Genomic DNA, 20,003 nt, shown 5'->3' with positions numbered 1-20,003 from the left:
CTCCCTGTCATTACGCACCGTGGCGCAGTTTAAGTTCAATAAGCTAATAGTTTCGCCAAGCATGTATCTTTTATATTTTACATGTAGTAATGTTTTTGTTGGAGATGATCAATAATACAGCATTGCTGTCATGGTTAGTCTGACAGTTATGTTAACGACAGTGTCAGCGCCCCCTTGCAGGCTTCCTCATAATTACATGCCCTTTACTTAGCGTTTTACAAGCACGGAGACTGACCAGAAAATTTAAGATTTTACTCTTGTAGAAGCAGAAAGACCTACGATTTATTTCGCAAAGTGTGTACAGTGGACGCTAGCGTCGTTTTAAGTTGCCTGAGCCGAGCCAAGTTATTGCGTCATAACTATATTCATCAGCAGACGGATCCCAATCAGAGGGCAGTAGATCCCAATCGACTGCAGTATCAGGTTGCTACCGTGGCCCATATGAACAACAGTCCGTGTATGCAAACCATTTCTTCGTCTACGAAAATCCTTTCAGCGCGTCGCTGACGAAATGTTCCTCCACGCAGCCCACTATCATCACGTGTAGCTTACAAAATGGTTGGCGTAGACGCCATTAGGTTTCTATCACGTTTGCGTATATCAAATCCTTATAATTTACTTATGAAAATTTTTGAATAGGTAGCTCAAAATTTCGAAAATTTTCGATTACTTACGACTGCGTATGAGAGACATTTCAATGCACAAATCATATAAGGGATTAGGATACGCATACGTGTGACAGGGCTCTTATGGTCTTCGTACACGATATACTGGTTTGCGTGCACGCCAAAGTTGTCTATATAGGCCACCGTAGATAACGCTTGCTGATGGTAAGGGAGAACCAGACAGTACCTTATTACGTACCCAGACGCGGCGCTGCATAGGTGTGGAGCTGAACAGAGTGGTGGTAACCCTGTCGAAACAATTCTACCAGACAGAGCCTGAGGCTTTTCTCCTAAGAGTTATTTTTTCTCGGGCAGTTGAAGATTTTCGTGTTTCTCCGCCATGATGAGAATTCGCAAACGGAAGGAGATGCTGTGGCTGACCATCCCCATGGTGACGGTGGTCCTCACTGTCCTGGTGCTGGTGTCACCGGGCCGGCAGGAATATCCCGCGGGAGGAGGCGCGCCCCGGCCCGACAAAGGTGTGTGACATTCCCGGTCTACCGGTTCACCTGGTATTATGATTCTATGAGACATATAGATAACGTTATTGTACAACAATTATATAATTCTAAATTGTATGAGAATAACTTACCTTCTAAAATGCTATGTGCTGAGAATCTGCTTTTACAATTATTTGGTGTAATTTAGGCAATCTTTACATATTGTCCCATATGTATAATGCAGATGTTGTCACATATGCACCGAGAACGAACATTCTGCAAAAAAATATACAAATCCAAAATATAACCCACAGACTGAATTTAGAACTATTCATAATCAACGTACATGTATTTTAGGCTCGTTTCCACAACTTCAAGTGATTGTTTTCTTCAAAACGTACAAATGTTGGACAGGACACACTACAACATAAGTTTTTCTGTATCTTCCCTTTTAGGAGGCAGAAATGGAAAATTAACATTTTAATCGTACCTACATATATGCATGTAGATTGGTTATGTTTAATTTAGGTTATGCAAGCCATCGCAGGGTAGAAAACTAAATGCAGATCCCTAAAAACAAATAACATCATTCTAGTTGCAATTCTTTCACCATGGACATCGAAATTGCAACATCACTGTGCCGAAAATGAGGGAGGCCTTGTAACATACACCAAGTCTATCCTTTCACTTAAACAGAGCTTTTTCAGGCCTGCTTCTATTACACAATAGTCTGTTATTAAGATGGTCTCAGTATTAAATACGCATGGGATAATTGATACATGTCATCCCCGGGGTAATCAATCAGGCTTGTCACTCATGAGCCTTTGTACGCGCTAAGATCCGCAGCTTTATAAGATGTCGTGTTGTAATGTGATCTATCGTCCGCACTGCATCAAAAAGTGATTTGAACGAAATATTTCTCGGAATACAAGTCAAACTGAGGTCCTTCTTTAGATTTTGTATTCAGTAAATATGGTCTATACGACATGTATGAACATTTGTGTATTAGAATCCAGGGCTTTATAAAATGAAGTGTTTTAGCTTACTTAATCTATCCATCGTGCTGTAACAAAAAGTAGTTCAAACAGTGCTTTCTGGAGAGTAGGTACTCAGCAAATAGGTGTGATTATTTTGTGATCATAGACAATTTTTGAGGGGTTTATTCAATGCAAGGCCATATTTGACCACTTTTAGACATTGATGGAAGACGGAGATGAATATGCTAGGAGATAGCAGTGAACATTGGTTTTATGTATTAGTTTTGTTGTTAAACATGTGTACCATTTTTTTTGTATGCGTCCCATGTTTTTCTTTTCGTAGAAGAAATTTCGATAATGGAATAAAAAAAGAGTTGAAAATATAGCTGTATATGGATTGGTAGTGGAGTAAACGGTTCAACCGGGCAGTGCGCATCAAATGAGGCCATGCTGATTTGATTGTATGGATGGCATCCGCGCGCGCATCAATTTTCTTTCGATTCCAACAAAACAAAAAAAGCTATCGACCATACTATAAATCGTAACACGTTACAAATCAGCTGCAAAAAGATCAAATATATGCTGTAAATTGCAAAAAGGCAAAACTTTTTCTAAACTTTTTATTTCATTCGCACAATTGCATGAGTTTTGGGGTTCCCAGAGGATGTCATCCACATAATCAAATTGGCAGTTCCAAAGTCAAAGAGCTGAAGATTGAAATGAAAATGGAAAATCTATCATCCACCACCATACCATACTCTTTGTGTTAAGTCATTTGTTAAACCTTCCTGACCACGCAGATTTCATAATTACCTTTTTTTTGCCAATTTTTTTCTTATCACGTTCGCATCAGTTTTGGGGTTCCCAGAGGACGTCATCCACATAATCCCATCAGCCTGGCCTGCAGGGAAATTGGAGTGGTTCCCCAGACTGATCATGTTAGCCGGCCGCACATGTCCATGTTAATTTAGCAAATTGGTCCAGGGCAGGGGGAGATGGAGGGGGTTTAATTTGGCTCTGTGCCTGTTGGTAGGAGGATGACGCTCACTTCCATATGGTGTGTAGCAATCCGCTAGCAGACACTGTCTCAAGCAGTCCATGGTTGCACATGCACTCCCCCCCTCTCTTTCCCGTCGTTTGCATCCGAGCAGTAAGGTTACATGTACTGTTCGGGTAGAAACTTGCAACAAGAACGCTGAAATGTAAAAGTATGTCAAACCTATCGTTTTTGTTAAGTTACTTTTACCTATTTTTTCAAGTATTGTTTTGAATGTTATGACGTTGTGATTTGGATTTAATTTCGATCTTGGTTGTGAGAATGGTTGAATGTGAATACAGTTGTGGAAAGTTTGTCAAACCCGGCAAAAATTTCGAAGATAGGTCGATTCACGGAGCATACGCAAACTTTCCCATTGTTATGTGTTTTTTGTAATGCCATCTATGTATAAGAATTTGTTTCTGGTTTAATCATGTACATCTTTGTTAAATTTTTTGTCTGACCCTTACCTCCTTCCTAATAACTACAATGAAAAGTGGCCTGCAGGCTGATTCAAGCTTTTCTTGAAGTAACAAAGGCTCAAACAAACAATTAATTGGGCATATCTAGAGGGACTCTCGAAAGAAAAAAGTTCACCTTGCTTTCAATAAATTACCATTCAATATATGTATTACCACCCTGCTAAAGATATGTGCTCAAGATTTCGCACTTTAAAACTTCTCGGAGGTCAGTGTACGACATATAACATTAAAGGATGCATTTCTTACCTCTTCCTCAAATGAATTATTTTCTGCCGTCCCCGGACATAAATGGGTTTGGCGGGATTTGCGTCATCACGGGTCATTTGATTTGAAAGCTTCGGAACTGGTCGTAAAATTGAATTAAGTACGTCCGAGTTCTTGCGATGATGCAATGAAAATAGGGTAAGGAAATGGGAATCAAACGAAAGGGACAGAAAGGACATCTCAATCTTATATACCAGAGAAGAATGACTGACGCTTGTTTTGGTGAGTAAATGAGATAAACGGGTGTTAGCCTATGTTATCTCTTTTTTCCTTGAGATGATGAATACCAGAATAACTTAGTAACTTAATCTCCTCTTGGTGAAAAAAATGTGGTAGGAACCCTTTATCTCATTTGTTCACCAAATTGAAAACAAAACGTATAAAATAGCAATGTAACTAGTATTTGAATCACCACGTTTTTAGGGGTAAATACTTGCAAAGAAAATGTAGCGCAGAGGTGGAAATGAAAACAAAGGGACAGAAATAATTATTTGTCCTGTGATCATGAAGATGGGCTTAATTCATTTCATTTCTATTGATTTTATCAGTAGATTATGCTCAGGTCCGTGACCTGTTTCCTCGTGCCCTTTGGTACATTAATAGACATTCCAGGGCAAAACGCTGTAAGTCTTAACACAGACATAAGAAATGGAACAAACAGAACAGAAAATATTAATACAAAGTACGCACTTACACTAAATACCAGTCCTACTACAGAGTGTACAATCTATCGAAGGAGTAGAAGCAAAACAATGTCCAGAAATTCACATAAAACAATTGGTATACATGTCCATTTCCGCTCTGTTATCCACAAGGTCCTCTGGGAATGGTCATCATTCTGGGTCAAGAATTGACGTCATCAACATGACCTTGATTGTAAATCGCCGGAAATACAAAAACATCAATCGGTATCGATCCGCCAGAAGCAATCAGGGCTAAGTGGACAACCACCGGGCCTATCGTTATGTATCTACAAGTGGACATGTCGCAAAGACTAAAAACTAGCTGCATTCTTTTTATTTTTACAATCTCGCTCAGTGCAAGGCCGCAGGGGGCCACTTCTTTAAGCATTGAACTAATTGACGTGATTGGTTTAAACTGAATGTGGCTAAGGTGAGAGACAGCGGTGTATGTTTGTTTTCAAGGTTTGTAGGCTATGATCGGGAGGAAAGTTTTCTGAATGAATTCTAACAGTTCTACAGTTCTGAAAGCAGTAACGGTGAGTCATAGATTGTTGTAAGTAAGGCAGTAAAAGAACACACATATCATGGAAGGGATGGGTGACCCGGTGTGCTTGGCTAAAGCCGCGAGCCGTAGCGAGCCATATTATACTACCAGCTAACTTTACTGTCCATCTTCTTTGCTACCTTGTCCCCCCAACGACACGGAGGTCAAGGGACTAGGTTGGTAGGTAGGTAACTTTACTTTAAAAAGCGCCAGGTTTCACCTCAGTTGAGGATGAAAAAAGAAGCTTGAGAAGAAGAAGAAGTGTGTTGCTATGATCATGACGAATGGATCCAGTATCAAATAGCTATTTATTTTTATTCTGTCACATAAAAGCCACTGTCTGTCCCCAAACGCCCCAGGACGACACCCACACAAACGCCCCAGGCTGACACCCGTGTGATTTCTCACACCCAATAACCGAAATGAGTACAACGCGTGTGATGCTGATTGGTCCTCAGAGGCGTTGGAGGCAGAAGCAGTAGATTGGATTTGCAGATATATCATTGTAACCACAAGCTAGCTGTCAAATCTCCAATTCCTCTGAGGCACAAATAATCAATACGCAGGGCCAGTGAAACAATTCACTTCAACGCAGAACAGTTGGCCAGCACCAGGCCTTCTTAATTTTATGGGTTGTAGAATTTGGCAAAAATATGGTGAATAATTGTGCAAAAGAGTGAGCCCGCGACAAGGTTACTGAATGTTTACCTTGTCAATTGATTTATGGATCTCAACTGCAAAGCTACCGCCTTCGTTCAGAAAATGAGCCGATAAGTTTAACTTTGAACGTATCGACATTGCACAGAATTACTGCGCCGGCCAATGAAACCCTGAAAACCTCTACGTAGTCAAGCCAAAAAGAAAAGAAAAAAACATGTAGGACCGGGTACAGTGGATGTGTGTTTGATTGATGCCTACTGCAAACTCAGGAGTTCATCATCATCAGTCATTGTTTACATCGCCGGTACAGACATACACGACATGGTACAACCGTTAGTGGTTACGGCTGAACGATGGTCTCTGGGGAGGCGTAACTTCTTGGTTTTCATTACTGGTCCATAATAATATGATGAATAACCTTTTTTGGACATTCGAGCCCCACCGGGCTAATTACAGGCATACAGATACAAAAGTAGGGATAAAGTACGCATAGTGACATCACTAAAACAAATCTAAAAGATTGGTTCCAAAAACTAATATAGCACGTGTCACGTTATAGTATACGCTAGTTCATGGTATGAACTGCGCATGAACAGTGTGATACATTGGGGGTTGCAGGGGATGAGTGTGTCATCCTAAGAGACTAAACCAGGTACATCTTAAGTCTATACTTTTTCCTAACTCCTCTCCTTACCAAATATGTATCATATGATTCTTATAAACAGGTACCAATTCCTTCCACACCGGGTACGACAAAACATCACGAAGCCTGCTGCAGTTCGTGGACGATCACATCCACTCAACGGGGGAGCCTGACCTGCGCTACCTGGACGGGGAGATCCCGAACTGCACCCTGGCCTCCATCATGCAGTTCCCGCCCGACCCCATGCCCGCCGCGGTGCGGAGAAACGGGGGAGTCCTGCTGCACGTCCTCGTGGTCGTGTACATGTTCTCAGCCATTGCGATCGTCTGTGATGACTACTTCGTGCCGTCACTGGAGACCACAAGCACAAGTAAGTACCGTTACAGACAGGAAGTAGTACTGTTACAACTTAAAACCACAAGTAAGTACCTTCCATAACTTCATCAGCTATATGACCCAAGTGCTGTAGACACGTGATTACGCGTGTGTGACGTCAGCGCTGGGTCAAAGTTCGTCGGAAGTCTGTACCGCCCCCCGCCCCGGTTGAGAGAAGGTTGGAGTGCCCTGATGTAGACGGGTCAGATAGCTGATGAAGGCCGAGCGCCGCGGTCCGGAGGCACGGGGGAGTCCTGCTGCATGTCCTGGTGGTCGATGTTCTCCGCCATCGCAATCGTCTGTGACGACTACTTCGTGCCGCCTCTATAGTCTACAAGCACGAGTAAGTACAGTCACAGATAGTGCGATGTTGCTTGTACGTGTTATCAGCCTTACCTGATCCACGTAGAAGCGTATATAAAGTTATATATTCAACCTGAAAAACTAATCGAAGCAAAGACAATTTAACAAATGCAGTCTTTACAAGTGACCACCTCCACATAAGGACTAACTGGCTAATGTGACCACTTTATTATTTTTAGATTTCCACAAGCATTAAGCTATAAGAATCTTGTCTGCAGTGACCACCTGCCAACATAGACCAGACTTTATCGGCCCCCTGACTGGTCTTCTTGGCAGGTTTGACTGTGTTCATTCAAATCTGCAGAGAGGTTTTCGTGCCATTGCCACGTCAGCTTTCCATGCATAGTGTAACTTGTTAAGACTGTCGTCACTATGTTCGTGTTATTTCTCCCCAGGACTTGGACTGTCCCACAATGTAGCCGGCGCGACCTTCATGGCGGTGGGCAGCTCCGCACCGGAACTGTTCGTGGCCATGTTAGGTAAGGGCCTGGTGAAATACATCGTACGATCGTCGTACGACCACAAACTGAGACTATTCATGGCCATGTTAGGTAAGGGCCCTGTCCATTTGTCGTGCTATCGTCGTACGATTGCAAACTGAGACTGTTCGTCGCCATGTTAGGTAAGGCCTGATTTCATTCTTCGTGTGATCGTCGTAAAGCGAGGGCAGTTATTCTTGTGATAGTCGTGCATATGTTCCGCAAGGTTAAGATGTCTTGTTACGAAAAATGTTGTATTAGGTCCTTGTCGGTTTCGACCTGTTTGAAAATTTTACATCAAGAACGCACGACGACTTACGACTACACCTTAAGACATTGCGATCGCAGCTCACATAACAAACTGTCAAGGTCAGCAGTGATTAGTAAAGGACATGGATGTGTTTCAATCAATTTCAATTTTAACAGAAATTGACCGACTAATGTCTATATGTCGTTGATTTGGAAATCACATCTGAGCAGCATATTAAGATCAAGCAATGTCAAGACTAATCGAGGACATGTCTACATTTTAACGTGACTGAATGCTGAACTTACACAGAGGGTTAGATGCGTATCGAGTTATGAATGTGTAGTTCTGTTTCCAGGTACGCGTTTCACGTCATCTACAGTTTGTCTGTTTTGCTCAGATAACAGTAGTTCAAAATTACCTGCATCGTATCTAATCTGCCACTGATGTAATACTCAAGGTAATGCATTATATATGACAGTTCCGACAAAGCTAACGATGTTTCTCAAATCTATACAAATTGAACGAGATCGTTTCTCGGCTGATCTGACTGAAGATAAGAATTAGAACACAATACTGCATTGTGATGAGCCTGGCACTGGAGAAGATTTAGAAGATAAAGTTGTTTCGCTAATCTGGTTCTTCCGTTTCCTTCCTGCTGTGCACAGGGGTGTTCGTGACTAACAACGACGTCGGAATTGAAACAGTAGTGGGGTCCGCCATCTTTAACGTGCTCGTCATCACAGGGCTCACGGCCCTCTGCAGTTCCACGGTAAGTCGCGAGGTGTGCTAGTTATAGATAACTATGTCGACAACATAATGACGGTCGTGTTCAGCTTGGGCCGCTAAATCCTATCAACCTGGCTATCTAGGACGGGTACACTTGATCTATCCTCGACGATCACGTCTGATTTTAAAGTAAGTTTTTGGTAGTTATTTTGGGACGTAAAAGATCAAAGAAGGCTGTACATTCTTCGCTGATGAAAAATGTTTTATTTTAATTTTTTGTGTCATTTTTTTTTCTTTTCGTTTTTTCATTTGTTCGTTTGTTTGTTTGTTTGTTTGTTTGTTGGTTGTTTCCTCCAGCTGCTGAGTCTGTCCTGGTGGCCACTGTTCCGAGACTCATTCTTCTACCTTATCAGCATCGTGACTCTGGTGCTCATCATCTACGACGAGAAGGTCTACTCGTGAGTCACGTCTTATGCTATAGCTGATAAGTTTGTGTGTTTCACATAACTGGTAAACCACCTTAAAAGACGTTAAACAGCAGATTTCAATAAAGAATTGGACCCTAGCTGACGTTTCGGTGACAGCCTGTCAATGTTCTCACTAAACGCATTCGTTATAGTGCAACAGCGACACTTAGTTGCAGCGCGAAGTGAAACCAGTCATTATTTAAGAGAGATCTCCAAATGCTACTGAATGCACTCATTCCCCTGAGGAAGGTGACAGACAATCACAGAATTGAAACTTGGACTAGCTGTAAACACTTGGTTGAATGTGTAAAAGACGAACTTTGTTATCCAGTTATTTACCAACCTGAAGAAACTATTCACGGGGTCATACCTCTTGTACAGTGAAGGTTTGGTGGTCTCATCTTACCTTTCCTGTCGTTTTTCCAATGTACGTATGTAGGTACGAGGCGATGGTACTACTGGGGATCTACTGCCTGTACATCTTCGTCATGTACCTGGACCCGCGGCTCAGCAAGTGGGCCACTGAGAAGGTGACTAGCTTTTCATTTTCATTGACTTCACTTTCCGTGCCAACTGTGAAATCATGTTAACTACACAGAATAATGTAATGGCAACGAAGCGTTTTTTTCCGCTGTTTTACGTCTCTTGTTTTAGGTAGGAAATCCAGCAGCAAATCTTGCTTAGACAACTCAACATATTTTGTATTCGTTATTATCAAAATGTTCGTTTCGTATCATTGATTTCCAGCTGTACAAGTGGCGGTGTGGACATAACAAGTGCAACTCGTTTTTGACTTGTCTACTTATTTTGATTGATGTATTCTGATATAAAAAAGGTGAAGAGCTGGCACCTGAGTCGCGAGTCCTCCGCCCTGCTCGCCATCAAACACAGCGCCAACACCAACCCCGACAACTACCAGACTCTGGAGAATGAGGGCGAGACTCCGGCTGAGGCGGACGGCAATTTTAATGTCAACAAAGATGCCGGCAATGGTAGGAGGGTCTGAGAAATTTCTTTGGGCTTTGAGCGTTGTATTTGTACGTAGATGATTTAAAAAAAATGTAATCTGTATTACAGGTTTGCTATCCCAACCCTTCTCATGATCAATGCTCCGAAATTTCTCTACATTTTTCTTTTGTTCAATCATTGTCGTCGACGAGGAGGACATCATCGGATGCCTCCTCGTGAAATTTGGATCACCATACGCCAATCGTCCCTATCCTGTTCGTTTCACTGCTGAGTTATGTGTCTATCCGTTGCTTTATAAATTATGTATTAGAAGAACTAAATGTACCAGTGGAGAACGTCTTACTTGTTTCAACAGAAAAGAAAGATCAGGAGAAAGCCCCCATCGCCGAACCAGAGAAACTAGACGCTCCCCCCGAAGCACAGCCCGTAGCAGGCGAGGGCGTACCGAAGAGATCTCTGCTGACGGTAGTAGTAGTCCACTGTATTCTTCTGCAGCTGCAATCAGTCTTTCTTAAATTCTCTCCACTTTGTCCAGTTCATCGCAAGCATCCTTAGCTCCCGAAGTTTTATTTCTGTCCACAACGGTCCCAGTTCTCTTTCTTTCAGGTACCCGAGGGGAAACGGAAGATCGCCTTCTTCCTGAACTTCCCGATCCACGCGGTGCTGTACGTCACCATCCCGGACTGCCACAGCGACGGCACCAAACACCGGTACCTCATGACGTTCTTCATGACGACGCTGTGGATCGCCGTGTTCTCATACGTGCTGGTCTGGATGTCTACAATCATAGGTAAGTCGTTTTCGGTGTTTCCTTTTGTCTGTTTTACTATGTATTTTCAAGTATCGTTCAGAGTGACAGGAAGTGAATTTCGGGGTTGTTAGAATTCCTACGTGCTGGTCTGGATGTCTACAATCATCGGTAAGTCGTTTTCGGTGTTTCCTTTTGTCTGTTTTACTATGTATTTTCAAGTATCGTTCAGAGTGACAGGAAGTGAATTTCGGGGTTGTAATAATTCCTACGTGCTGGTCTGGATGTCTACAATTATTGGTAGGTTGTTTTCGTGCGATCGGCGTGTCTGTGTTTCCATGTAATACATTTCCATTTGCTAGTGACTGAAGAGACTCAGGAAGTGAAGGTCAGAGTTACCAGAATTTCTAGGTCCTCGCTTGGGCGTCAACCATCATTGGTAGGCATTATATTTGTGCTCCCGCATTATGTATTTTCCATACGAAGCAAAGGTCATAGTTGCAAAAACATGGTAATCTATGAATCTTTGGTGACAACTGACAGACGTTCCAGGGCATGGGGTAACGGAGCCTACTATTCATTTTACAGTATGTTGTAAACAGGCATCAACAGATAGTCGTCAACTGTCTGTCAGGCCGAATGTCTTTCTGTCTGTCTGTCTGTCAGTGACAGTTTCATCATCCCAAACTTGCGGTACTCGCCCTATCAAGGAGTTTTAGAGAATCTCTTCATTTTTCCTGGTAGGATTCACCATCGGGATTCCAGACGAGATCATGGGGCTGACGATCCTGTCTATCGGCACCAGCATCCCGGACGCGCTGTCCAGTGTCCTCGTCTCGTCATCAGGTCAGTGTCTCACATATCCTGTCTTTATTTCATTCTATTACTTACATAAGCACATACGGTGTAGGTTTTGTTTCTCCTTTTTTTGCCCATGTTTGTGTTAATGATATAGATATTTCTTATAAACCATTCATGATAAAAAGTAAAGAAGATTAAAAGTATCAGCAGAAAGCTGCAGCAACCAGATTTATTAGGACTTTATGTTATATCTTGTATGACACTAGCCTCTTTCTTCAGGACTTCAATGAAAAAGGCAAGCAAGTTGATATGAGCTTCCCAATGATAAAAAAAAATCAAGCAAATTAACAAAACCAAATCCAAACTTCACCGCCCGATTTATTTCACGCCTCTGTCGTATTTTCAGGTCTTGGTGACATGGCGGTGTCCAACTCCCTCGGCAGCAACATCTTCAACATCCTGGTCTGCCTGGGCCTCCCGTGGCTCTTCAAGTCAGCGGGCGGGTTCGCCGTGCACATCTACAGCGAGAGCATCATCTACTCCACCATCACCCTCATCAGCACCGTCTTCTTCCTGTTGGTGGACGTCCACCTGAATGGCTGGAAGCTGACCAAGTCGTTAGGCGTGACGTGTCTCTTCGCCTACGTCTTCGCTCTCACCTTGGCCATCATCTACGAGCTGAGTATCTTCACGTCCCACATGCCCATCTGTCCTCTGGACGCCGACATCTGACCATCTATCTACGAGCTGAGCATCTTCACTTCCCACATGCCCGTCTGTCCTCTGGATGCCGACATCTGATCATCTATCTACGAGCTGATCATCTTCACTTCCCACATGCCCATCTGTCCTCTGGATTCCGATATCTGATCATCTTCACTTCCCAGATGCCCATCTGTCCTCTGGACGCCGACATCTGATCATCTATCTACGACCTGAGAATCTTCACTTCCCACATGCCCATCTGTCCTCTGGACGCCAACATCTGATCATCTATCTACGAGCTGAGCATCTTCACTTCCCACATGCCCATCTGTCCTCTGGACGCCGACATCTGATCATCTATCTACGACCTGAGCATCTTCACTTCCCACATGCCCATCTGTCCTCTGGATGCCGACATCTGATCATCTATCTACGAGCTGAGAATCTTCACCTCCCACATGCCCATCTGTCCTCTGGACGCCGACATCTGATCATCTATCTACGACCTGAGAATCTTCACCTCCCACATGCCCATCTGTCCTCTGGACGCCGACATCTGATCATCTACGTACGAGCTGAGCATCTTTACTTCTCACATGCCCATCTGCCCTCTGGATCATATAGATATGAAGTTTGCTTAAAGTTAAACTACACAGTATTGGAGGATCAACCTCCGGTCTGCTAATTTGTGTTGGTTACCGATAAGGCAGCAGGGCGATGGTTAAAGTATGCATCAGGTGGTACACATCAAAGGTATTGTTAGATTTGTAGAATATATTATGCAAAGAATTGACAACTTTGTCTGTAAACAATAACTCAAGCACTATTCGCTGTTTTCTGAAGCAAAGTTTAACTAATTCACAACACAAATATTTGACCCACCCAGATTTCCGACTGTCCAACTCCAGGAAATCTACTTTCTACTTTGCTTCAGAATGATTTGCACCAACACAGCTGGACTTGCAAGCATTCGATATTTAGTATCTATTAGCAAACTGTAGTTGCTGCTATGAAATTAACTGCACATAGGAGACAAAAAGCCATAACACAATGTCGATTCCAGACTGTACATACATTTATTCGTCCTAATAGCTATTATTGGACTCCCTTAAAGACACTTAGCGATTGAAAGGTTGTTGTACAAAAGAGAAGAATGTACAGAATGCAGTATATGATGAAGCACAGTCGACTGTATATTCTGGCTTCTAGTTCAATCTATAGTCAAAAGTCTGGGGATGTGTGATATCTTCAACGTGCCAATATATGTAAAGTTGCTGACGAACAAACAAAGTTATAGGTAATACTATAAGAGTAAGTCAAATATGATGCACAATATATATAAACATTGCCGTTGTCTTTGTCTTGAATTAATCTTTTAAAGACTACTTCAAGACATCCTAAATTGTCTTAACCTTATTAACATACCCATTCAGAGTTTTGGTATAAAACCTAGTGTTCTCAGTTCCTTCGTTTACTTAGTCACTGACGAAAGATAGCGGATGCTGTCTGAAACGTCTGACTGTTTCAAAACTTTATCCAGTTGCTTGAGTAATTATTTTTGGCGTATCTTACTACCTGGATGTCTAACTTTCATCAACGTATTGCCGTTGTCTGCCTACTGTCTTTAAACTACTGAAACACAATGGTGTTAAATGGAGTTGCTTCCTATCGCATGAGTAATATGTATACATAGATGTACCAAAACCGAATTAAATATATTGAATTCACTGCCATTAACAATTTTTACCTTCGCTCACTTATATTGAAGGTCCTGATTTTCACCAACTTGTTACGATACTAGTACGAATAACCATGACCTATATATGTGCCATCGGCTTTTGTATAGAATTAGAATCATTACTGATTATCTGCAAATGATGAATAAAACCATGCCATTTTAATTGCGTCCAGACGTCTCAACTAAACACCTTTGAAACTGCGAGACTGTTGAAATAACTTCTGTATGTGTACGTTAAAACTGCTCTTCGGTGTATAACAGACCAGCTTCGCAGGCACGCGGCGCGTTGCAGCTGGTTATATCACACAGAATGAACTGTCACACAGCTAGTTATAAGTGTTTTCAAACGCTATATAGTGAGGATGACCCTACAGTACTTGTTGGCAACGAGTTCCAGTCTATGATAGTCCTAGGATTCTTTTTGAACGCCTGGGTTGATAACTCTTGAACTATTTCTAGAACGTAAGTTGAACAAAATTGATCCGATGTTCATCTACCAGGTGAACCCTTGCCTGTTCCTCCTTATCTGTAACTCCTCCTCCTCTAGTTCCAGACGCATGCTGCTGATCGTGTCTCCGTACAGCATCACTTCGTCTGGAGCTGCTTCTGTCAGCGCGCTGCACCTCCTGCCCTTGTTTTTATAGTTCAGCCACCTTTTCTGGCAGCAGGCGGGGAATCTTTTATACATCATCAGGCGCTGCTTGTAGACGATGCAGAACAGGATCGTTGCACAAATCAGACTCAGGAGAAACCAGTTCCCCCAACGGTCTAACCACACATCGAAGGGTCTCCGCGGGGGGTCGGGAGTGTTCATCAAAGTTATGAACTGTTTGATGAGGACCGGAAGTCGCTGGGTGATATTTCCGGTCCAGAAGTTGTCAGTGACGTAATCGCGGTAGAGGTGGAGCAGGTCCAGATCAGAGAGTCTTCGGCCAGCCGCTTCTTCCGTCGAGGTGTAGATCTACAACAACGAGTGATGCTGTAAAATTTGTGTTGGAAAAACGAGTAGAAACTGAATTTTTCAGACAACCCTTTTTGATTTAGGATAAGAAAAAAAACGAGAGATGATTTGCCGACTGTAATTAGATGAGCAAAACAACTGAGCTTAACGTGTGAAACCTAGGGTAACGGTATCTGGTTCCGGATTACAAGGTTGTTTTAACAGAACCAAGGATGTTTTGATGTCCGTCTGTCACATTCCGCAGCGCAATACTGACTTGTTCCTGGTTTGATTCATCGGTTAGGCCATTTACTTTTCTGACTTCATACCTGTTGTTCATCCATGGAGATGACCACCACAATGGCCTCTTCGCACCTGCCGAATTTCCAGCTATCCCGGAAGAAATCGGCGAAGCGATTGGCGGCAAGGTCTACTGTTTCCGGGTCACTGGAGGTAAAGAGGAACTGTTTTCTGATAACAGCCTCAAGCCGTTTGTTGCAGCGCAACTGTTGATTTTCCCTAGATTACTGCCAACATCTGTGCAAATGTTGTTATTACATTTCGTAACTGTGCCTTTGTTGACTTGAGATGATTATTGTCGACCATGATAGCATTTGTAGGATATACGGACCTGCGTTTACACATAAACGCATTTTCTGCGAAGTACAATCTTCCAGAATACCGTGAAAAGATGCGTACATCTATTTCAAACTGCAGTCATTATTACCTTTTATGACACAACCGATGTTGTCCAATACCATCGAGACAAGCCATTTGTCTAAGCACAAACATGTTCCGTCTACTTGGTCGGTGGAAAGGCTGCAAGAGAAGGGGTCAACCAAGGAGGAGGAGGAAGAGTATAGCTACGAGGATTGAGCAGACGAATTGCAACACAGCTGAAACAATTAAAGGACTGAAAATGTAGTTGAAAATGTTTGAGGGAGGAGGACCTATGTGGTTACCGGAGTCATTACTCCTCTAACATTTTAAGAATAAGAAGACATAACGATGAACTGTAAATCAGGAACCTACTTGTACGATGTGATGAGGGTCATCCTCCGCATCAGCGCGACAGTCATGACGTAACCCTGCCCTCTTCCCGCCACTTCCGTGCACACCCTGCTGCCGTTAAAGGTACTTACTGCAGAATCTGACCGATAAAAACATCGGAACAAAGTCACATTATTTGGTCATTTTTCTACATCAATAGTAGGTGCCTGTTTGCACCGCAGAACAATATTCACAGCGTATGAATACAACCTTGCTGTGAACGTTTTGAAATATGAACACTTTCCACCAGCTATCAGCCATTTTGTTCGAGTTTTCGTAGGCTACCAAAAACCGGGGGACTCTGATGGCTTGTTTTCCCGTTCTTTACAACCGGAAAATGAAAATGTGAATAAAATGACGCTGATATATTGAAAATTACTTTTCAATGTCATTCTAAATAGTTTAAGCATATATTTGCAGTTTTGGCGCCAAAATTAAAAAAGAATACCTCTGAGACAACCTGCCGTCACGGTGTCACAAGAAGCCGCGCAGCTGCAGGAAGTACAGTTCATGACCTTTGACCGTTGATCTTCAACGGTCTCACCGCCACAGCTGTCCTCCCGACAGGAGTCGCAAGAGGTCGTGGTTGTGTTGCGGGAGCAGCGTTCCGTGTCGTTGAACACGGTGACCGTGTCCGTGTCCCACCGGCGGCACCGGGTCCTGTTCTCACACGGGCAGGCCGTCTCCATGGTGACGTTGAAGAGGAGATCGTCCAAAATGGTGGCTTCGGGGGTGTATGGTTAGAATATCAGATATTACGTACATTACGCACATATTGGGCAAGTAACATGAATACAATATTGTGAAAGCTCATAAACACATCAGCAGTTATATTGTTGTTAGAGACATGGCATAGATACATATATACAAACATACATACATATTGTGCAAGTACATACATACATACATACATCAATGTTACATACATAAATATTGGGCACGTCCACTCCTAAACATAACAGATTTACATTACGTACTACACATTATGCAAGTCGCACTGTGGTGAGAGAGTTTATATAACAATTAGGGTTTTCATATTTGAATCGGATCCTGGCAACCTTTCCCCCAGACTGTCATAGGTACACTTTGTTCTCTAACAGTTAAGCCTGCTCTTACCCGGAGAAGCGCTTACGAACCTTTGTCTGTAATTTGATCGTACCGAATACCGTCACCATGGTAACCGATGCGTCACCATGGCTACCGGTGCGTCACCGTTACGCAAGGCTACTTCCCTTACACACCATTCCGCTAAGGTGACGACCTCGCTGCGACCGCCTTGCGACAAAGCGATTGGACAGAGTGCTCAACAAATTTCATACAAAAGAATCGATTTTAAAAAAAAAGACTCTTTAAATTTGTTTTGTTGTCACTTAAACATACTTAAGTACGTCGACTGATTGTAACGATGATGAATTCATATTTTTTTATATTTTGCATGATATTCCAAATATGACGTCAAGGGTTACAGAAATCCAATGTTGGTCGCAGCGAGGGCGTAGCGTGATCGCCGTCAAGTGGACTGGTGGCCTTAGTCTCAGAAACCCAGGCTTTCCCTGCTAAATACCTCAGCTAGGAGTATCACGTAATAGATATGAACTATACTTCATGCCAAAATCTCTTGGAAAAATAAGGTCAGAAATATTAACATGTTTAATTCGATTACTACAAACACTGTTTGATTCAAGTAAAGGTTTTTGTTTTGGGAAGCGTGGTGGTAACGAAGGTAATGGTGTGATGCCAAACAACTATCGCTTCCTATCCGCCCCATTAGCTATAGTCTGCATAATACTCGGAAACTTGGATCTACAAACACTGTAAAACACGCCAAGAACACGATGGTTTCGACGTTTCGACAGATGACTAGGCATACAAGTCATTTGCCAAGGTGGTTTCTCATATGGAAAAGTCTAAGATACGCATTAAAAAAATCAACGCGATTCGACGTTATAGTACACTTTGTTGTGAAGTGCACGAAATGCCTTGTAAACAGTGTTCTAAGGCCTAAATCAAGGTTTTCGGGTGGCAAGAAAAACACCGCTTTACTTACCATCATCGTGAGGCAGTATTCCGTCCGGGTCGCAGAGGTACGAAGACTTGTTCCTACCGCACCGCTCCCACTCCGTCAGCGGGCTGGGGTAGTCCTGCGCCCGCCAAGCCGAGGCCAGGGGTGCCGGGGTCGTACAGGACACACGTCCGTGCTTCCCGTGGAGAACCAGAACCAAGATGGTATAAAAGACGACCTGTAGTATTGGAGACATTTTGGTTCGCCAGCGTCAAGGAACTCAAGATCAAGTTGCTCGAAAGTTCACCACTTTGGTCGGTTAGTCAGCAAGATCATTCAACCTTTGATGTTTACAAAGTAAGACTATCTGATGGTCGAGTGATCCTGCCCCGCTCTTAAACGTTGAACCCGTTCCAACTATTTGAAGTGGAGAACGTGCGCGTAAGACTAAATTCCTGAGGTGAGACCGAGTATATCAAGTCACTAAACGCACCTGTTGAAGGCACAGTAACATCCAGCTTCAGTAGCCTGCGTAGTCTAATGGTTAGCGACCCTGCCTCTCTACCAAGAGGTCGCGGGTTAGAATCCCGGCTGTTGTCGACATGCACGCTACAGGAAGGATTTAGCTCTTCAGTGCGCTAAACTGGATCGAGACCACATTTACTCTCTTTCACCGCCAGAGATGGTACAATGATGCAACACGTATTTTAACGCAGTTGTAATACCTTCACGTGACGCTGCTCATCTCCACTCAGGTGAACATGAGTTCCTGGATTGTTGGAGGTTACGTAATGCCGGATATCCCGTGTTCGATGAGAGCCACACGTTAAAAATCCAGCCACACTTATCGAAAAGAGAATGGGTCCATCAACCTTACAGTCTGCTCTGATACAGCTTGTTCCTACCGTACAACTAGTATTTTACACCTAATAACAATTTACCGGTTACGCGAAACAGATAAACAATACCTGTGTGTGTCAGCTATTCCTGGTTTCCCAGAAACTCGTCAGCAGACACAAAGGATCGGTGTAGCGTACCTCCTTCCCGTCACAGCAGAATTCTGCGCCGCTCGAAGGCGAGACTATAAACACAAATACACAGGCAATACAGGAGAACTGCTTTGACCGGAGTTCAACCGATCCATGCTGAACGCCAGAGTTTACACAACAGTACGGTTTACACGGCTGGTGACTGTCTATAGTCCTACAAACATTGGCGCTATACTATGATAGAAAAAACAATATGAACAGCCGCATTGATAGTTATAATGATGATAATAAGAGTTCATGCCCGTGGATGATTGATTGACTGACTGATTGATTGATTGATTTGTTTGGTTGGTTGATTTATTGATTGTATCGATAATGTCCGACATGCCATAAATGTTTCACAACATTATTCTTATCATAACTCCTACGGCTGAAGTCGACACGTAGGTTTCTGTACATTCAGGAAGTCCAGATGTCGTAAAGTCTTGTTCAGGGGGAACGGATCATTTTTAAGGAAACAAATACAGACCAGGTAGTTGTAATCGTTAGACATGAACGTTGCTCTTTCCCGTGGACTCTGAAGGAGGTGTAGGAGTTGGTGCCGTGCTCTCTCGGTGGCATCATTGGTGGTTAGAGGTCACTGACCATTCATTATCATATGAGTTTCTTTCAATACAACCAGGAATCTCACCTGCTGACGTCTGTCTGACACTTTCTTTAGAGCTTCTGACTGGAGTACTACTTCTCGCCGCTATAAGTAGCCGATGTAGGTGGCGCTTTTGCGGCGAGAACACAATCCCAAACGTGGCTGAGCTTGTATCCCCTCGTCCCGGTTCATATATCATAGCGGCGAGAAGCAGTCCTCAAGTCAGAAGCTCTGAAGAAGGTGTCTGACAGACACCGGAACGTCAGCAGGTGAGATTACCTGGTAGTGTTAAAAGAAACTCAAAATATCCTATGTTCTACCAACCTGATGAAATTATTTTCGGAGGTAAAACTCTAATTAT

General features: G+C 43.0%; 3 protein-coding genes across 3 annotated transcripts; 2 read left to right on the top strand and 1 right to left on the bottom strand.

The window, feature by feature from the left end:
- The first annotated feature begins 1,005 nt into the window (after positions 1 to 1,005).
- LOC136427074 (sodium/potassium/calcium exchanger 2-like) lies at positions 1,006 to 7,328 on the top strand. Its single transcript, XM_066415792.1, has 3 exons — positions 1,006 to 1,144; positions 6,477 to 6,764; positions 7,312 to 7,328. Exons 1-3 carry the CDS (start codon positions 1,006 to 1,008, stop codon positions 7,326 to 7,328), a joined length of 444 nt encoding a protein of 147 aa, XP_066271889.1.
- Positions 7,329 to 9,395: 2,067 nt separating this feature from the next.
- LOC136429015 (probable sodium/potassium/calcium exchanger CG1090) lies at positions 9,396 to 13,653 on the top strand. Its single transcript, XM_066418898.1, has 6 exons — positions 9,396 to 9,584; positions 9,890 to 10,046; positions 10,379 to 10,488; positions 10,630 to 10,813; positions 11,516 to 11,617; positions 11,979 to 13,653. Exons 1-6 carry the CDS (start codon positions 9,480 to 9,482, stop codon positions 12,302 to 12,304), a joined length of 984 nt encoding a protein of 327 aa, XP_066274995.1. The 5' UTR covers positions 9,396 to 9,479; the 3' UTR covers positions 12,305 to 13,653.
- Positions 13,654 to 14,506: 853 nt separating this feature from the next.
- Positions 14,507 to 16,779, bottom strand: LOC136426794 (uncharacterized). The gene is made up of 4 exons (XM_066415517.1): positions 16,454 to 16,779; positions 15,988 to 16,105; positions 15,285 to 15,402; positions 14,507 to 14,976 (listed from the first exon to the last, which is right to left on the bottom strand). Exons 1-4 carry the CDS (start codon positions 16,692 to 16,694, stop codon positions 14,509 to 14,511), a joined length of 945 nt encoding a protein of 314 aa, XP_066271614.1. The 5' UTR covers positions 16,695 to 16,779; the 3' UTR covers positions 14,507 to 14,508.
- Between the last annotated feature and the right edge of the window lie 3,224 nt (positions 16,780 to 20,003).

Source organism: Branchiostoma lanceolatum, chromosome 2 (genome assembly GCF_035083965.1).
Source record: "Branchiostoma lanceolatum isolate klBraLanc5 chromosome 2, klBraLanc5.hap2, whole genome shotgun sequence".
Lineage (NCBI taxonomy): Eukaryota > Metazoa > Chordata > Leptocardii > Amphioxiformes > Branchiostomatidae > Branchiostoma > Branchiostoma lanceolatum.
Note: the sequence above shows the minus strand (reverse complement) of the source record. Positions and strands in the feature narration are given on the sequence as shown.

What these genes read in the sequence shown, in the direction of transcription:
- LOC136427074 (XM_066415792.1), top strand. Translation starts at nt 1,006, where the DNA reads ATGATGAGAATTCGCAAACGGAAGGAGATGCTGTGGCTGACCATCCCC. An exon ending in CGCGCCCCGGCCCGACAAAG is followed by an intron (nt 1,145 to 6,476) that starts GTGTGTGACATT and finishes TCTTATAAACAG; the next exon opens with GTACCAATTCCTTCCACACC.
- LOC136429015 (XM_066418898.1), top strand. Translation starts at nt 9,480, where the DNA reads ATGTACGTATGTAGGTACGAGGCGATGGTACTACTGGGGATCTACTGC. An exon ending in CGAAGAGATCTCTGCTGACG is followed by an intron (nt 10,489 to 10,629) that starts GTAGTAGTAGTC and finishes TCTTTCTTTCAG; the next exon opens with GTACCCGAGGGGAAACGGAA. An exon ending in CTGGATGTCTACAATCATAG is followed by an intron (nt 10,814 to 11,515) that starts GTAAGTCGTTTT and finishes TTTTCCTGGTAG; the next exon opens with GATTCACCATCGGGATTCCA.
- LOC136426794 (XM_066415517.1), bottom strand. Translation starts at nt 16,694, where the DNA reads ATGGAGACGGCCTGCCCGTGTGAGAACAGGACCCGGTGCCGCCGGTGG. An exon ending in ACCCTCATCACATCGTACAA is followed by an intron (nt 15,403 to 15,987) that starts GTAGGTTCCTGA and finishes CTTTACCTCCAG; the next exon opens with TGACCCGGAAACAGTAGACC. An exon ending in TCTCCATGGATGAACAACAG is followed by an intron (nt 14,977 to 15,284) that starts GTATGAAGTCAG and finishes TCGTTGTTGTAG; the next exon opens with ATCTACACCTCGACGGAAGA.